Source organism: Crocuta crocuta, unplaced genomic scaffold (genome assembly GCF_008692635.1).
Source record: "Crocuta crocuta isolate KB4526 unplaced genomic scaffold, BGI_CrCroc_1.0 scaffold35, whole genome shotgun sequence".
NCBI lineage: Eukaryota > Metazoa > Chordata > Mammalia > Carnivora > Hyaenidae > Crocuta > Crocuta crocuta.
The window spans coordinates 1,112,262-1,130,102 of record NW_027530625.1 but is presented as its reverse complement, the minus strand read 5'-3'; the positions used below and the strand labels follow the sequence as shown (position 1 = coordinate 1,130,102).

The following is a 17,841-nucleotide window of genomic DNA, read 5'->3' as shown; positions in this document are numbered from 1 at the left end:
TTGATTGTGATGGTGATTACACAGGTACATGCGTTTGTCAGAAGCCCTCCAACTGTACTTTCTATGCATTCGGTCACATATCAGTTATGACTTACGTTCATTTTTAAAAACAAGAGGACTTGGAAATGAGCCTTAAAAGAAGGCTCCAATATCGAGTTGCTTTCAGAACAGCACTGTTAATTTTCATGTGACTTATGAACATGGGGAAAGGGGTAACTTTGGAGGTAGGGTGGTTCTGGCTCTCTCCTAGGTACCTAGATAGTTTGGGCTCAACGTCTATCATCTTATCTGTTATCTTGTTCTACCATTAAAATAAAAAAACAGATTGACCAGCTTAATGCCGATTTGCTGGGTTCCATGAGACTTGCAGATTTTCCGTTTTCACTGACAATATCGTATTGTTCCCCAGCTGTGGATTTTGGAGGAGGAATATTGCAAGACTAGTCTGTGTCTTATTGATCTCCATGCCTGGTTATAGACTTCGTGTTTATCTCAAGCCCATGTGGATGCTGAGAACAGAAACATAACGTCCCCTCCCTCCGCAGCCATTTAAGCACTCTTCATCTGTTTCTCTCCTAAATTTTAAATAACATCTCTTCTTCCTTAAAGAGCTTTAAGTATAAGCTGCTTGGCCAGTATATAGTTTGTAGGCTTTTAAAAAGCTTGATAAAACGGAGCTCAAACTCTTCCAGGCTTCCACTGATGTGGACGTACCACATTTTATTACTGGGGAACAAGATTTCCCGTGGCTTGGTTAGGGCCCTTTTTAATATTCTTTGGCCTGAAATTTGTAGGCTTTAGTGTATGCCCGTGGATGTGGAAGCCTTTACTGTCTGCTTACTCTTTCCTTTTTTCACTTCATGCTTTCTGTAGCCTGAGTGATGCTCTTTTATAACAGGCTTTGTTATATCGTGATATATGTAATGGGACATTAAGATGTGTATTCTTTTTTTGATCTTATCGTTTGACTTCTAAGATTTTTTTTTCTGGCAAATACTTCTAAATGGAGAAAGCCACCTACCTAAATAGCATTGTTTATATTATGTTAACCAAAGTTGGAAGTAACCTTAATATCCAAAATTAGGAGGAGTAAGTAAGGGAACATATCCTATTGCTGTTCACTGCAGTGTACCCTATAGTCATTAAAAATGATGGTTATGAAGATTGTGGGCAACACAGGAAATGCTAAAGATGCAATTTAGTGAAAAAAAGCAGAATAAATGACACATCTACTATGAGATAATGAAGAAAAACAGCCATATACACAGAAGTAAAAGATTTTTAAAAGATCTCCCCAGTTACCAACAGTAGTGTAGTAAGATAGTAAAGCTATGAATTAACATCTTTTTCTCCTATTTTACCAAATTTTCTATAATATGATTATCACCAGGTTCATGATGGAAAAATCATCTTTCTTCCTCTCATCTGAAACGCTTGACTGTTTGGGCTTCCGGCTTCCTGGTTTGTACATATGTCTTTAAGTATCTACCTGTCACCAGTCATCTCTCATACTTTTAAGTCCTTGTCTGTAGGACTCTGTTCTGTGTTGGCCACTCTCCATGACAGTGTCCATTCCATGACTTGTAAATTGCATGCAGCGAGGGAAGGAGCATCCTGACCCAGTGGGCCTTGCCCTGAGTGTGTGCATATGATTTGTCAACAATCAAGTATTTTATGGGAGTTTATGAGACTTCATTAAAGATGCTGGAGCAGGAGCACTGTGGGGACATCAGAAGAGATCTCAGCAATAAACCGCAACCCCAAGCTTTGGAATGCAGTAAATGTTTAAAAGACTTCCTTCCTTTCATTACTGAATTTTACTTTACTTTTATACCAGTAAAGAGTTGTGTTTTATTGGTCGAAATTTCTTGATTCCGTTTCCCCAGGTCTGTTTAAAAGCTACATTTTATCTTTGAGGATGTTTGGCTCATGGTAGAGGAAGTGCTGCCAGCGAATTCAATTAACTGGCAGAGCTCACAGATATTGTACACGGGTTTCTTTTTTTCTTCTTTTTCACAACTGCTACATAAACACAGCTGGGTTTAATATTTGTCGTAACAAAGATTTAACTTGAATCATTTTACTCCGGGTAATTAATGCTTGGAATTTCGGCTACTTTTTCGTTCGTCCGTTTGTAATCCTCTGCATTTCTTTACTCTGGCTATCCAGATAATGAAGTGTGCTCCTCTAGGTCTCTGCCCTGCCTTAAAACTGCTTAATATTTGGCCGTTCCCACTAGAGAGCAGATGCTTTTCTTTGCAAGAATTGAATTTCTGTCAGCTCTTTTATGCATCATGTGTTTGGAACTGTAAGTGGATCAAGTTGTTCATCACAGCAGGGACACTGTGAAACACATCTATTATACACACTTCCCACCCCCCCTTCCTGTTTTTTTTCTCCCCCGAGGAGGTGGAGATGCCCAGATCCCATTGGGAGATATCTCACTCTGTGTGGATATATCCATGTGATCCACCATGGGTCCTGCCTGGCTGCATCCCTGAGCATGGAAATCTACATCCATCCAGCCCAGGAACGTAGCCGAGACAAATCCTGCTTTTATCTGTGTAAACACCGTGCACTTCATTAACTCCCAAATACACACCAAGTTTGGGTCACTAAATAAACCCACCAGGCTTAGCATAGCATAATGAGTGACATTTCAGTAATTGATGCTCTAGAAAATGTTAATTTAACCCTGCTATTTAATTTTTATGCTACAGTAGTGGCTAGGGTTGTTTTGGCTTTGGAGTTGTGTGAAAGAATGGTCACCATCTATGAGACTCCGACTATGTGCCGGGCACTGTGCTAGAAACTCAGAATATCTTAGCATTTAATCTACATCACAGTTCCTGAAACAAATGTGTTGGGGAGGGGGTACTTTACCCCTTTTTTATAGATGAAGAGAAGAGGTTAAGTAACCAGCAGATAGCCAGCATCTAAAACAGAATTTGAACCCAGACTAAATCAATACACTTTTGGGTATTGAACCTTCATGCTCAGGGTTTGCTAGACATACATTCATTCATTGGTCAGTCAACTGCACTGATTCATTACACATGTGTGTTACACGCTGCCGTTGCTCCGTTTGAGCTGCCTCATTCCGCGTCAAGCCTCAGACCGGTTGGCTTTTACCAACCAACCACCTTTGTATCCATTTAAATCTGAGCTGCTGATGATACTTGGGATTGTTTACTTAGTTTTGCTTTTTCTGTCAGAGCTCAGTGTGAATATGATCCAACTTCCCCAAGCAACCTACCATGTTCTTACAGTTTTCATTTTGCGAATTTCCATCCCTAGATTTAGCTTTGAACTGATGGCTAAAAATTTCCTAGTCTGAGTAGTTTCTTTTGTCAACATCGCTTTGAAAAGCAGGAGGAGTCTTGATGATGTTCCTGCTGTGATATGCTCATCTTTTAGGTCTCAGATAGTGGTGGTGAGGGCAAAAGTGCATTTTGGTGCATTTTTAATAGATATCATTCAATTTGCAGGAGTCATTCTGAGACATTCACATGTCTGACTGAAATACCGCTGATTTATAGAATTAATTATAGTTACATGGATAGGTGGCTTTTGCCCATGAAGAATGTCATTGATCTCTTGATCAACATTTTTAGTTATGATTAACTTTAGTCTTCCTGCAAATACTTCAAATTAGAACCAGGCATTAGTGTCCTGGTTCATTAAAAATAGACCAACCCCTTCATTTTTGATTTGCAGTCCATTTTGTTGTTGAAAGATGTTGGCATTAAAAAAAAAATTGGTGGAGAATATGTTGTAAAAAAAAAAACACACGTATAACTTCCCTTTTGCAAGTACGTATCTGTTTTTTCAAAGGTAACTTACATTTGTATTTTGTGCCTTGTGTTTGCAAGAGAATGGTTCTTGGTTTATTCATGTTGACAACTGAAAAGCCTTAGACCTAATTAAAAGAATTTCCACGAGCACCTTTACTGAACCATTTCATTACGCGGCACTGCACAGATTGCTTTGTGAAACATGGTGATAGTTTAAATCTGACCTTTAAACCTAAACTGCCAGAAGTATGGGGGAGAAAACCCTTCTTTGAAAATACTCCCAAGATGCATATATATAGGCATACACGCGTGCACATATTTGGTTAGAAATAATCCCTTTATTGAATGACCACCTAATAATATAAATACACATTTACTCTGAGCTCAGCTCTTGCTTCTAGCCTCCTTTAGCTAGGGCAGGATTTTCAGCTGCATTAATTGTGTGTGAGCACGTGTGTGTGTGTGTGTGTGTGTGTGTGTGTGTTAAAGCTAAATTGTTTTATAGGGAAAACAAAGACAATTTCACTTGTGGGCAAAAAAAGGCTTTTGGAGGAAGAATAATATTACAAATAGGTAGAAGAATGCAAAAGTTGTTGCTTCTGTATTTCAGTTTAAAATGCTAGGTACTTGGATTAAATGCATGGAGGTGGGGGGCCTGGAGGGCTCTAGTATGTGGTGTGCTACTGTTTGGCAGATAGTGGAAATGGACCTTTTTGTTTTAAAATTCTACTTTTTTTTTTAGGATGCCAAGAATGGCATCCTAAGGACTTGATAGTTCTTAAGATGCTCAACAAAGCCATTATAGCATATAGTGAAATAGCCATTCACATAATGAAAATTGATCCTTTTGTATAACAAAAGATGCTTAGATTGTAAGGCTTGCCTCTAACTTTCTGACTTAATGCTCAACCAGTGAGATGTCAAGAGACAGACCGAGAGGAGCGGCAACCTGAGCCCCAAGGGTCATAGCCAGCTCCTGCTTGGATCTCCACATAACTAGCACAGTCCCCACTCCCCCATGGAGAACCAGGATCTTAGAGGGGAAAATGGGATGCAGAAGAAGCAATTAAAGCCAACTGAGGTCAAGGTACAGCCGTGTTCTCAAGAAAGAAACAGAAAAACAAGGAATGAGAGGAAGCAATAATGGAGATAGATTAAGTTGGAGAAGAAATAAACCAGTATCAAGGACAAATCTAATTTGCTGCTCTTAAGAAATCCTGGCAGCAGTGAGAATCCATGAAATAGCACAGACTTTGGGGTAAGACAGACTTGGGCCTGGCTGTGGCCCGGCTGTGTGACATGGAGCAGTGGCTCACTTTCCTTATCTATATAGTGGGGATAACCGTGACCGTCTAGCCCACTTGTAAAATTTTTAATACAATGCTGGGTATGAAAATACCTGCCATGGTGTGTGGTACCTAGTTGGGTGTTTGATAATTACTAATTCCTCTTCCCTTCTCCTAATGAATTCCTGGTTTCCCAGAAACTATTACTGGGAAAGACAGTAGGGTGGGGTTGCCCTTATGCATCAAGACTTTGTGCTTCAAATTTGAGGCAAGAATGAAGACTTTAGTAATTACACTGCCATTTTTCATTGCCAGTGTGAAGGTAGCAGAGAGAGCCAATGTATCTGTGTCCCTGCAAATGGGAAAACGAGGCAATAGTTCCTTCTCTCCTCTCTAGACCCAGACATTCCCCAGGAGCTCTTATAGCAACCTTGATATCTAGTCTGTTCAGGAAAGGATGTTTCAGTGTGGCTTGGTCCTTACAGGCCTTTTTTTTTTTTTTTAGGTTTATTTATTTTTGAGAGAGAGAGAGGCAGAGCGTGAGCAAGGGAGGGGCAGAGAGAGAGGGAGACACAGAATCCGAGGTAGGCTCCAGGCTCTGAACTGTCAGCGCAGAGCCCGACATGGGGCTCGAACTCATGAACTGCAAGATCATGACCTGAACCAAAGTCGGATGCTTAACTGACTGAGCCACCCAGGTGCCTCCCCCCACCCCACCCCCCACACCTTTCAGGCCGTTTTTAAAAGGAGAAAGAACATGTGATTCTAATGCCTGTTCCCAGCTGCTGCTGGGTGTCTGGACAAAACAAAAAATCTTTTAACTTCTTTTCTGACACTGGGAGGTTAATGGGAGAAGTGGGGCCCCTTGCACAGGCTAACCTGAGTCAGACTTTGAAAAACTCTGTGCTTGAGGTGTTGTGCCAGCACTGAAGATAGTCATGGTCGCTGCCTTCCTAGGACGTGCAGTCTCACAGAAAAGTGACATTTATGGGATTGTTGCAACATGCACATTGAAGGAAAGGTACAAGGAGAGTATGTGACTGACGGGGAACTTTGGTCTACACTGAGGGGTCAGACCCAGGAAGTGATTATATTTGAGCTGAGGCCTGAAGCATGAGTAGTCCTTGTTCCGTGTGGTAGCCGCTATTCACATGTGGCTATTTAAAGTTTGATTGATTACAGTGGAATAAAATAAAAAATTCAGTTCCTCAGTCACACCAGGCACATTTCGAGCTCTCCGTTGCAGCTACCACAGCAGACAACACAGACGATAAATTCTTGGCAGACAGGCCTATTGGACGGCGCTGGGCTGTGGGCAAGGGGGTCATGGTGTTGGGAGCGCTCCGGAGGACCAGGTCTACCAGAGGTCTTGGGGTGTGAGAGAGGCCAGTGTGACCGGAGCCCAGAGGGTCCACCATGACGCCATGGAGGGGATGCAGAGCCTCAGATCTGAGAGAGGCTGAGGCCAGTCACTCGGGGCCTTGCTGGCCAGGCTAGGACTATAGTCTTTATCCCCCCAGCAGTGGGGAGGCTACTGAAAGATCCTAATAGTCAGAAGTGCATAAATAGAAAGCAAAGGCATCCCTGCCTAGTTCGTGCTTGATACATGGTGCTTTAGATTTTTGCCATATATATTGCTCAGCAACTTGTGTTTTCTCCCCATCTGGCAGTATTTTTGGATATCTTTTCCTGTCCAAAGTGGAGAGGAGTGTCTTAGAGGTGGATGGGTGAATCGTGGGCCATCTTTATCTCCACCTTTCCCCCTCCCTCTCCGCAAGTGGCAACATTTATTTTTGAGAGAGATAGAGAGACAGTGCGAGCAGAGGTTGGGCAGAGAGAGAGGGAGACACGGAATCCAAAGCAGGCTCCAGGCTCTGAGCTGTCAGCACAGAGCCCGATACTGGGCTTGAACCCATGAACCGTGAGATCATGGACCTGAGCCAGAATTGGATGCTTAACCGACTAAGCCACCCAAGCACCCCTGGAGCCACCAAAAATTTTAGAGGAAGGGAGTGATATGATGTAGCCTCTTGTTTTAGAAGGACAAGTTCATGCAAAGGTGGTCTTAGACCAGGATGACTATAGAAGGGCCGCCAGTTGAAGATGGCCGCAGTCATCCAGGCGAAAGAAGAAGCGTGAATACCAAAACAAATTAGGCCATCTGCTACATTCACTATCCATTTTTTACCCATTATGTTGTAATCTTCACAACGTACATATGTTGCAGATACCTCATTTTCCAGCAAAGGAAATTGAAGTTCAGAAAAGTTAACAAAGTAGGAAAGCCAGGTTTCTGATCTTAGAATTAGGTGAGTCTGGCGACCCTGCCACCTGAGGAGTGCATGGGGACAGAGAAGCAGGTGAAATCGAGATCTGTGAGGTAGAGCATGAACATGAACCATGGTACTGGGTGGGGAGGGAAATACTGCTTTTGTCCTTGCACATGTTGCATTCACAGTGTTACGACTGGGCTGGTTGACCTCCTCAACTCCTTCAGCTTCCAGAGGTTCATTTTCCCTGCAATTTTGGTTGCATCTAAGTGGTGGCTTTCTGCAGAAGGGGAAAGGATGAGTATCTGTTTCACCTCCACTCCTTCCCAACTGAGACCAGATTCTTGGAATGATGAGTCTAACTTGAAGAATGTGATCCTAGACTTTCCTCCAAGCAGAATGGCTCAGCCCCTGGAAATGTGACTTAGGATATCAAAACGTTCATTCGCCTGTTCTTTCATTTAGCAGCAAGTGCTGAATGGTTACACCAGCCGAGCACTGCTGGCCCTTCTGGGAACTCCGTCTAGCAGGAGAGGCAGTAGCCCCAGCTCACCTATGCAGCCCTAGCAGCCCCAGCAGGGTGTCATTAACCCTGTTTTAGGGGTCAGGGAAGCTTTGCAGATGAGGGGACATCTGGATTCCCTCTTTCCCCTTAACCCAGGGCAGTCTTTAATTTGACTATTAAGGAAAAATACCTCATTTAAGTTCTTTATTATAAAAGGAGCATATGCTTTTTAATAAAGGATAATCAAAACAATCAAAAGTGCGTAAAACAAAACGAAAGTATCCTGCATGGTTCAAGTTTGATACATGGCATTTTAGATTTTTACTACATATATAAGCATATATATATATAGAAATTTTTAAATGATTCATGATATTTATATTGCTCTGCAACTTTCATTTTCCCTCCCATTTGGCAGTATTGTGTGGACATCTTTTCACATCAGTTCAAGTACTGTCACATACTTTTTAGCAGCTATGCAGTATTCGTTGTAAGGATGTGGTATAATTTACTTAATTGGCCCCCATTGATGGGCATCTGGATGCTCTCTCAAAGGGTGAATGGATGGTCACAAATAGGACAGGAAGGGACAAGAGACAATGCTCTTTGATTAGTCAGCATATTTATGGCTGGAGAGTAGTGTAGGCTTGTAGATAGTAATTCACTACCAGTCCAGTATACGTTAATTGGGCCTGAGGGAAGTGAGGCCAGTTGAGCAGAGAGTCACCAACTACTCTTGAGATGTTGTGATTTTCTGCAGGTGGTGATGGCATAGGGTGGGGTCATTGAAGGATTTTGATGGAGGGATTGAAATGACCAGAATCGGATATTTCTGACATTACTGGGGCAGCTATGGGTGAGGGCATTGAGGGGACACTGAAGACCGGAAGCTCATATAGAAAGCTAGTCCACCAGCCTGGGCCAGAGAGGATGGATGGAACTGCATGGCATAGTGCCAGGGTCAGGGGCACAGAGAGGAGAGGGCAGACTTGGTACCTATTTGGGGAGGTGCTGGTAAGATGTGGAGGATGGTGGTGGGTGGGGAAGGAGGATTGTGGAGTCTAACATCTGCCTCTGGCCCTGGAAGATGAGCGGGGTGACAGTGCCGTGACTGAGATGAGATACAGGAGGAGAGGGGGAAAGAGAAGCTGATGCATTCAATTTAGTATCTTCTTCTCTTTGTTTTCTGTCTTCCTCCTGATACCTCATTAAAGGAGGAAGCCATCCTCATCAGCATTTCTGTCGCCCCCAGATTACACCTGATGAACCCCAGTGTTAATGATTTGACCAGAACCCCCCCCACGAGTCCTCCCAGCAAGTTCAGCTTGAGATGTATGACTCAAGACTTATGTTAAGCCTTCATCATCCCTCAATTTTATTTAAAGGACAAAATGCTATCACCAGTCATCAAATGCACATATACTTGAGGTTTCAAAGCTTGAAGTGCCGACAGAAGCTTCTCCCTGTTGCAGGGTGAGGAGAGGTCTTCCGAACTTCTTGGCCTAAGTGGTCACGGGGGCAGCGAGAGCCCAGGACCACTTGGCTGGCTTCAGACCAGCTGGGGCGGGCGGGAAAGCGCACACTCATATTTGCTCAGTTACAATCAGCAACGACTTCTTTGTGTAAAATGATAATGAGGCCATTAGGAGAGGCTCACCTGAAGTGCAGCGTTGTGAATCCAAGGTAATTAAACACCTCCCGAATGAAAGGGAAAGGCCGGGGAAGGTTAAGTGAGGAATAATCTGCAGCACAGGTGGCCCAAGGCCTTCGAGGAGCTAGAAGAGTGACAGTGGCGTGCACCATTTCAAAGGAGGAAATGTCACCCCAGTCCCTGGAAGAGGCAGCATTTCTATTACTGGGAGGGTGGGAAGTGGGCAGTATTTTTTTTTGTTTTTTAAGCATTTTACTAAAGCATGTTTCTTTTCCACATGTTTCAAAAGCATGTTTCAAGTGAAAGTCCGTGGAGAGTCTGCCTGGGTGCTGAGTGGCCTGCATTGCTCTTCATGGGCTCTCACCATTGTGGCACCGGGGCTCATGTGTCCCCAAACAGGAGAGGTCACCATCAGTGGGATATTTACACCCAGGTATTGAGACATAGTCAGAACTGCTTCTAGAGGAAAACCGTTTTCCTTGACCTACCTCCAAGTAGAGGCAGGGTAGCCACCCCCTCTTTGCAAACTCCCATCCCTTCTGACTCTCAAGAAAAGGGCAGCAGTCCTGGCCCTGCCTTACCGTTCAGACATATAGCACGCCCTGCAGCAACAGCACAGGATTTTTCCCCTCGGCTCAGTAGACACTTGGTGGTGACCCTCTGCATGCCAAGCACTGTGGTCCGTGACTTCGCGTGCCCTCCCAGCTTCTCTTTATAGGCTCTGGCGACAGGATTTTTTTATCCTGTAGTTTCTTGCTTCAAAATCTCTGCTGTCTCCACATAAAAGTTTCTACGTGGATAGTCATAGCATTATTCATAATAACCAAAATGTGGAAACATCCCAGATGCCCATTACTTAGATAAATCCATAGGATAGATAAAATGCAGTCTGTCCATATGGTGGGATATTATTCACCTGTGAAAAAGAATGGAGTATTGACAGGTGCTGCAACATGGAGTAACCTTGTTTATAATGAGCATGATGCTAGTGAACAAAGCCAGTGACAAAATCATCCTGTATGATTCCACTGGTATGAAATGTCCAGACTAGGCAAATCCACAGAGACAGAAGGTGGATTAATGGTGATCTAGAACAGGGTGAAGGAGGGAGGGGAGGAAGATTGGTGGGGAATGAAAAGCAACTGACAATAAGATGAGTTTCTTAAAATTTTTTAATGTTTTATTTATTTCTGAGAGAGAGAGAGACAGCATGAGCAGGGGAGGGTCAGAGAGAGAGGGAGATATAGAATCTGAAGCAGGCTACAGGCTCTGAGCTAGCTGTCAGCACAGAGCCCATCACGGGGCTCGAACCCACGAACCGTGAGATCCTGACCTGAGCCGAAGTCAGACGCTTAACTGACTGAGCCACCCAGGCGCCCCAAGATGAGTTTCTTTTCGGGGGTGATAAAGATGTTTGGGGATTAGATAATAGTGATAGTTCTACAACTTTGTCTTTATACTAAAAACCACTGAACTCTATATTTCAAATGAGTAAATTTTATGGTTTGTAAAATATATCTTCGTAAGCCACTAAAAAATCCCTTATCAGAAGCTTGTTAATAAGAAATCATGTCCTTGGAGCATTTCTGGTCTATGTAATCTATCCCAGATCAGTGATGCTTAATATTTTTAGGTTCACAGGCACCTTTAGGGATCTGAGGAAAACTGTGGAGCCTGTGTCCAGAAAAATGATCATCTCTCATTCATATTAAAAATTTGGAGATGATTCAGGGGCCACCTGCATCTAAGTTTTCTATTTTATCCTTAAATAATGTCAGGCCGTTACATAGGCCTATATCTAAGTCCATACACATTCCTGAGATGGGCCCTTGACATGTCACCTGCATGCTTAAAAACAGTCATTAGGTTTACCTTTCCCTCCAGATGAAGGAAAAAACTCCTTAATGTACTCACAGCACCTCTTTTCCTCTGGCCTCATTTTAAGCCATATTCCCCACCATTCTCTCCACTGAACTGACAGTCCTTTCTATTCTCTGAACTCCTTCTTACCCAGATTTTCCCCCATGCTTCGTACCCTTCCTTCCCCTCCTTGCCAAGTTATAATTCACCCTCCAGATTTCTTTTTTTTTTTCTTTTTTAGAAGTTTTTAAATATTTGTTTATTGTTGAGAGAGAGGGAGACCCTGAATATGAAGCTGGCTCCAGGGTCTGAGCTGTCCGCACAGAGCCTGATGCGGGGCTCAAACCCACGAACAGTGAGATCAGAACCTGAGCCAAAGTCTTATGCTTAACTCATTGAGCCCCGCAGGAGCCTCCACCCTCCAGATTTCTGTTCAAGCCTGATTCCCTCTAGGAATCTTTGACCTCCCTAGTGAGCTCTATCATATGCTCATCACAGCAGCAGTGTCACATGGATTGGTATTTTCCTGGCTGGCATGTAAACTTAATAAGGGCAGGGCTCGTGTCTGGTCTTGCTCACTATTGACTCAAGGCTACCACGTTGTCATGTTCCAGGGGTACTTTTCATATGGAACACAGTGTGAATGGAGTGCCCAGGAGTTGTGCAGTGTGGCATCCTGAGGTGGATGGAAAGCATGTTAGAAACAGACCAGGAAGCTTATGTTGTCTTTTATATTGAGGACAGCAGCCACCATGTCACACAGTCTTTGCTTCATTGAGTAGTCATAGGAAAAATCTCTTTCAGTTCTCACTTCCAGGAAAATGTGTTTTCATTTGTACAGCTGGTTTGTTTGTAATACATGGACCCAGAGAATCTCACTTGTGTTTCTCTTTTTGCTTTGACCACTAGGAGACCCTTAGGTCAAATTTGCAATCTAGTTCTAGCCACCATGTAAGACCTTATAGTTTACATTTACATACTAAAAGTATTTCTGGCTTCTTTTCCCAGTTCCATGGCTTTCTTGTCTATTTTTTAAAATTTCTTGAGGAAATATCTGTTAGCTGCTACTGTTTCTTTAGAGTATGAAGTATGTAATAATTTATATGTATATATACTTTACATATTTAATAAACATAATTCATAACAATACATAGAGTATGAGGTGTGAGATATATATTGTATGTTCTAAATAAGCCATTTATCTCTAATGTATAAGAAAGTAATAATATGTAAGTAATTTAAAGAGGAAGTAGAATTGGAACCAAGAAAATTTGTGTAGTGTGGGCTCAGATTATAAGACCTTCAATTCATATTCCAATTGGCCATTCCTGGTATTCCAATTGGCCATTCCTGGGTTTGTTCCTAGGCATGTATTCTAACCTCTCTGAGGCTCTTTCCCCTTCATGAGGCAGGGACACTAATCCCTTCCTTGCAGGATTGTTGAAGGAATTAAATTAGAAAATTTACGTGAAAGCACTTACCTGGCCTATTGAAACTACTTAGAAAGTGTGTTTGTTCCTACCTAATACGCTCTAATAGGAGCGACATTCTATTCCAGTCCAGAAACCTGCCCCAACACTGAATGCAGTTTTGTCTTCCCAGCAGCTGCGGTATTAAATCCACCCCCCAGCCCCCGGGGAATTTCTAGAGCTCCGTACACGTTGGGCTTAGCTGGCCATGCTCCCACCCTGCCCTCAACCTGTGTCTCCTTTCTCTCCGTCAACAGATCTCTTCCCTGAAGAACCGGCTGAAGAAGGTGTCCACAACCACTGGTGACGGGGTGGCCAGGGCCTTCCTCAAGGCCCAGGCCGCTTTCTTCGGCAGCTACCGAAATGCTCTGAAGATTGAGCCCGTGAGTAGCTTCTTGGCATTTACAAGTCTGTGTTTGGTCAGGGCTGAGAAGTGTACCTCAGGGGTCACAGGAAGCCAGCTCTTCATCTGGTTGTTGAATTACCTAGAAGAGTATGTGTGCATGCATGTGTGTTTTGTGAGGCCAGAAGGGCGCCCTCTCCTCACCCTACCTCTTAGCCTAAAGAGGTCATGCCGCCCCTGTGAATGTTAAGACCTTTCCCCTCCCTGGACAGTAGCACCAGCTGCGTGTAAATACAGTGCCCAGACCTCACACACACCTGCTCTCACTGTGGATCCTCTGCACTTAACAAATGGGGAAAGTGAGGCTCAGAAAAGAGACATGACTTGCTAACCAGTGGAGGAGCCAGAGAGTCCCAAAGCCTATCCTTTCCCTCTCTGTATCAATGCCCTTTTCTTATAAAGGGCCTCTTCTCCACCCTTGAGAAAGCAAGGTGCCCCGGGTATTCACTTCTTAGGTGCGCCCAAGGTGAGTGTGCAGAGGATTGGGGAATAGTAGTTACCCACCTCCATGGACTGTCAGCCTCCTTAGCCTCGGTTCCCTCACCATGTCTTCTGCCTGCCCTGTGAAGCAAGAAGTTACTGTGGGGCTCTCAAGTCATCAGGTCAAACCAAAGAAAGTACCAGCTGTCCCAGCTTCAGTGGGAATCTTTCATCTAATACCTCTCTACTCAGCCTAGTCTTAGCCAAGGAGAATGGAGAACTTGGCTTGGGGACCTGGGTCACTCGGTATAGGAAAGAACATGGAGGCGGCCTTGCCGACAGCCCTTCTCTCTCGGGAGCACAGAGTCCCCTTCATCCTGAGCCAGCGGGTGATGGCAACCACAGCCAGCCTGGCCGGACTTGGGGTGAGGGACCGGCCTAGGATGCCCTGTTCACCGGCCCGGTCTGTTTGTTTCTGTCTTTGCTTTAACTCGTAGCATTTTATTGTCTTAAATGACAGAAGATGAGTATATGTCAGACAGTACATTTCACATGCACACTCTGACAGTGACTCTCGGTTAAGCTTCCCTGTGAGCCACGGTTACATGTTGTTAAGATTTTTTTCCCCTCACTATGACTCGGTCACATGTCTCAGTGAGCCCCAGAATAATAGCAAGCACCTGTTTTCCCTTCAGCCAGGGCATACTGTCTGCAAAGTGGGGGGTGGGGAGCAGCAGCCTAGTGCCACCATCGTCCTGTTCTTGTCTCCCATCTCGTACTGAGGCTTCACTTTCTAAGCTACCTCAGCTTCAGGCAATGTCATGGTCACATAACAGGAGGGATGCACTCTCTTTTTGCTTCCTTTGAACTACTTCCCTGAGGTCCTCTAAAGCCCTTAGTTAATGCACATTCCCCATGTCCTTCTCCTTGTCTCCGAGTGAGGCAGCTCTCATCCTTTGTCCTGACCTCAGGCCCAGCCAACCCTGTCAGGTTTAGGGATAATTTGAGAGCCAGTATAATTCAAGAAAAATTCAGTTGTCTTCCCATCCCTAAAAGGAGAAACGGAATAACTGGTCTGGTCCTTCCCTTGTATTGCTGGGAACTGACAGACATGAGGTGTCTTCCCTCTTAAAATGATCTTGTTACTGTCGTGTATGTGTCTAGAATCCAAAGGCTATTGAATCTTGGTAGGTATTGCTCGATATATGATCTGGGCAAAAGTTGCTCCTCAGAAGAAGTTTATGGTTGTACTTGGCACTTGACATTGGGTTTAAGGACAGAAGCCCTGGAGTTCAAAGCCTGGCTCTGTACTTTTGATCAAGCATGTACAACCTTGAACAAGCCACCTAATCTCTTTAAACTTCAGTGTCTTCACCTGTGAAATGAACATTAGAATACCTATCAGTCTACATCCCCAGATGGTTATAAGGATCAAATGAGCCATAAAACGTTTCATAGGGAAGGTGAAACTTGACCTGGGTCTGATGGTTTAGGTTTGGAAAAAGAAAGGACCTCTCTTCGTGGGGTGGCTATGGAGTTAACTGAGGGAGCAAAGACTTGGCGGCAGTACCCTTCACGATCACTTTGTCTAGGGCCATGAGTTTGGGTAAGGAGAGGGCTGCAAGAGAGAAGCTGGAGCCAAATTTGACAGAGCCTGGGATGCTAGGCCAGAAGTGCAGACTTCGCCCTGTAGGGGATGTCAGTTTTTCAGCAGAGATATGGTTAAGACTAAGTCATGTCTGACCAGTAATACAGCGATGAGCAGTTAATACAGGAAGCAGAGACCAGGGCACTGTCAGGGGCACTCAGAAGAGAGCCCTCTGGTGGTGACACCAGGAAGAGGTATCATGGGGAAGAAATGACTAGATGAGTCTGCAAAGGTAAAAAATATGGGGCAAGAAATGTCAAAATGTTTCCCAAGACTTCTGGGTGATGCCCACAAGTAGAAAAAGAGAAAATTTAATGCGAAGGTGTTCCCAGTAGCAGTATTTATAATGGTCACATCATAAAACAGACTAAGTGTTCCAAATAAGCAACTGGTTAAATAAATTAAAATATATCCATCTGCTAGAATATTACATAGTCATTAAATAGTGTTTTGAGGATAGGACAATGAGTTTAGTTGTCAACAATGAGTTCCCTGTTGTCAACAGGGAACATTTCATGGAGCCTAAGCGGCCGTCCAGTCCTAAGATGCACCATACTTGAGGTACCATTATGAAAGAGGAGAGGGCGCTGCCGATTACGGTTGGATACCATCAGTCATGAGACCCATCCAGATTTCAGAGATGTTAGCGTGTGAAGAAGTCTCTGTCCTAGCATCAATGAAATATGACAGATTTGTCATGCTCTCTGTCCTATTCATCTGCTTCCAAATAGTTTTTTTCTGGAAAGTCAGGACGGAAGCCAGAGAGCCTAAAATGTCCTGGCCAAGAATCATCACCATGTTACCTGGATGGTTTTTGAACCTTAGATTTAGTTCTAGGCAATTCTCCTCATCTGAAAGATGGGATAACAACAGTTTCCATGCAAGATTGTTTGGAGGGTTAATTAAAATACTGATTACAAAGCACATGTGAGCCCAAGAAGGAGCACCAGCCACATGGGGGTGGCGTGGGAAATGGTGCCTTGGGTGGCAGTCAGCACAGTGCTGAGAGGGAGGTTAGGATGCCCTCCCCAGGGCCTTTTAGTTGTTTCTCTGGTGATAAAAATAGCACCTGTTCTTAGTTTTAAAAAAACGTTGAAAGTAACAAAGAACTAGAAATGAGAAAACACCCATCAGCCCATCATCTGGAGCTAAGACAACATGTTAGCATGTATCTACCTAGGCTCTAGGGTTTTGGGGTCATTTTTGTTTCATTTTGGTTGTTTTTTGGTTTTTCACCTTCAGACAGTTGAGATATTCCTGGGGAAACTGTCCAGTTCCCAGTTAATTTGGTTTTGCCTTTAGTACGTTTTAAGCATTTTTTTCAGAGTATATAAGAACTCTTCTGAAACCTCATTTCTAATGGAACGTATCCCATCCAATGACCCCAGTGATTCTCAGCCCTGGTGTGGATCAGAGTCACCTGTGGGGCTCTTAAAAAAAAAAAAGGCAGGTGTCTGAGGTTTGTATCAAGTTCCCACGATCTGCCATCCATTGCAAGGCCCACCACATTATCCCATTGCTGGTTCTTTTGATTGTCAGTAACCTTTCACCGTTTTAAATCACACTGTGATGAACATCTTTATATAAATCTTCGTGCACGGGCTGAATTATTTCCTCAGGCAGAATCCCTGACGTGGGTTTACTCAGTCAAAGGATCCAAGTGCACTGAAGCCTTTGATATCTAAGGTGAGGGGAGAAAGCTGGTGGCCAGAAGCAGGCGGTAGCTCGGAGGGGAGAGCCTCTGAGGTGGATTGCAGGACCAAGTAGCAGCCTTGTGTGCAGAGAACATTCTGCAGCTGATGGCAGAGCAGAGCCCGTGGGGTGGAGGGCACAGCCAGAGGCCGGGAGTGCCTGTGGCTCATCCTCACTGGCCGCTTTGTCGCATGCCCACAGTGACCACCACACTGCTACGGTGTGGCTTCCCACCCTGGGCCAACGGGTGCGGTCGCGGCACTCGGGTCACCGCGAAGTCACAGGGTTTGGGTCTTTTAACACATGAAACATGACAGACTAGACAGTGCTCCTTTCTACTCTGCTTGGCGGCCGGCTCCTGCTGCGCCCCTTGGTGCCCCGCCTGGCTCTGGAAGGGGGCGAGCCCCAGGCCAAGGGGCCCAGAGCTCATGGGGGACTTTTAACTCTTTGGCCTTTTTTTTTCTTTTTTGTCTTTCCTACTGGAAAAAATTACAAAATCCAGCTGGCTGGGGAATCTCGAGCTTCGTTTTCTTTCCCCTGCCCAGAAGGGGAGAGGGAGGCAGCCCCCTGCTGAGGCCAGCCACATGCCAGAACCACGCTGGTCCAGTCCGTGCCTTCTGCTGTGTGCCTGTGCCCAGCCAGGAGAGCCTGCATCGGCTGGGTCTCTGAAGGGCCCCGGTGAATTCTTTCTCCCAAGGGTCAGAGATGGAGACACCCAGGGTGTCCAGTTAGAGCCCAGTCTACCCACTCAGCAGCCTCCCACGAGGCTGGAACCCGGTTCATCTCTGAGTTGTTCCACATCCGTGGTCTCAGCAGTTCCCTACACCTGCCCTCTTACCATCC

At 44.6% G+C, this 17,841-nt stretch overlaps 1 protein-coding gene across 6 annotated transcripts in view; it reads left to right on the top strand.

Moving 5' to 3' along the window:
* DENND1A (DENN domain containing 1A) overlaps nt 1-17,841 on the top strand; it is a 917,228-nt gene that overhangs the window by 752,122 nt on the left and 147,265 nt on the right. For all 6 annotated transcript variants that reach the window (XM_077768204.1, XM_077768202.1, XM_077768203.1 and 3 more), the window contains exon 12: nt 13,093-13,218. In XM_077768204.1, the coding sequence (XP_077624330.1) occupies nt 13,093-13,218 (126 nt within the window). The remainder of the gene's footprint in view (nt 1-13,092; nt 13,219-17,841) is intronic.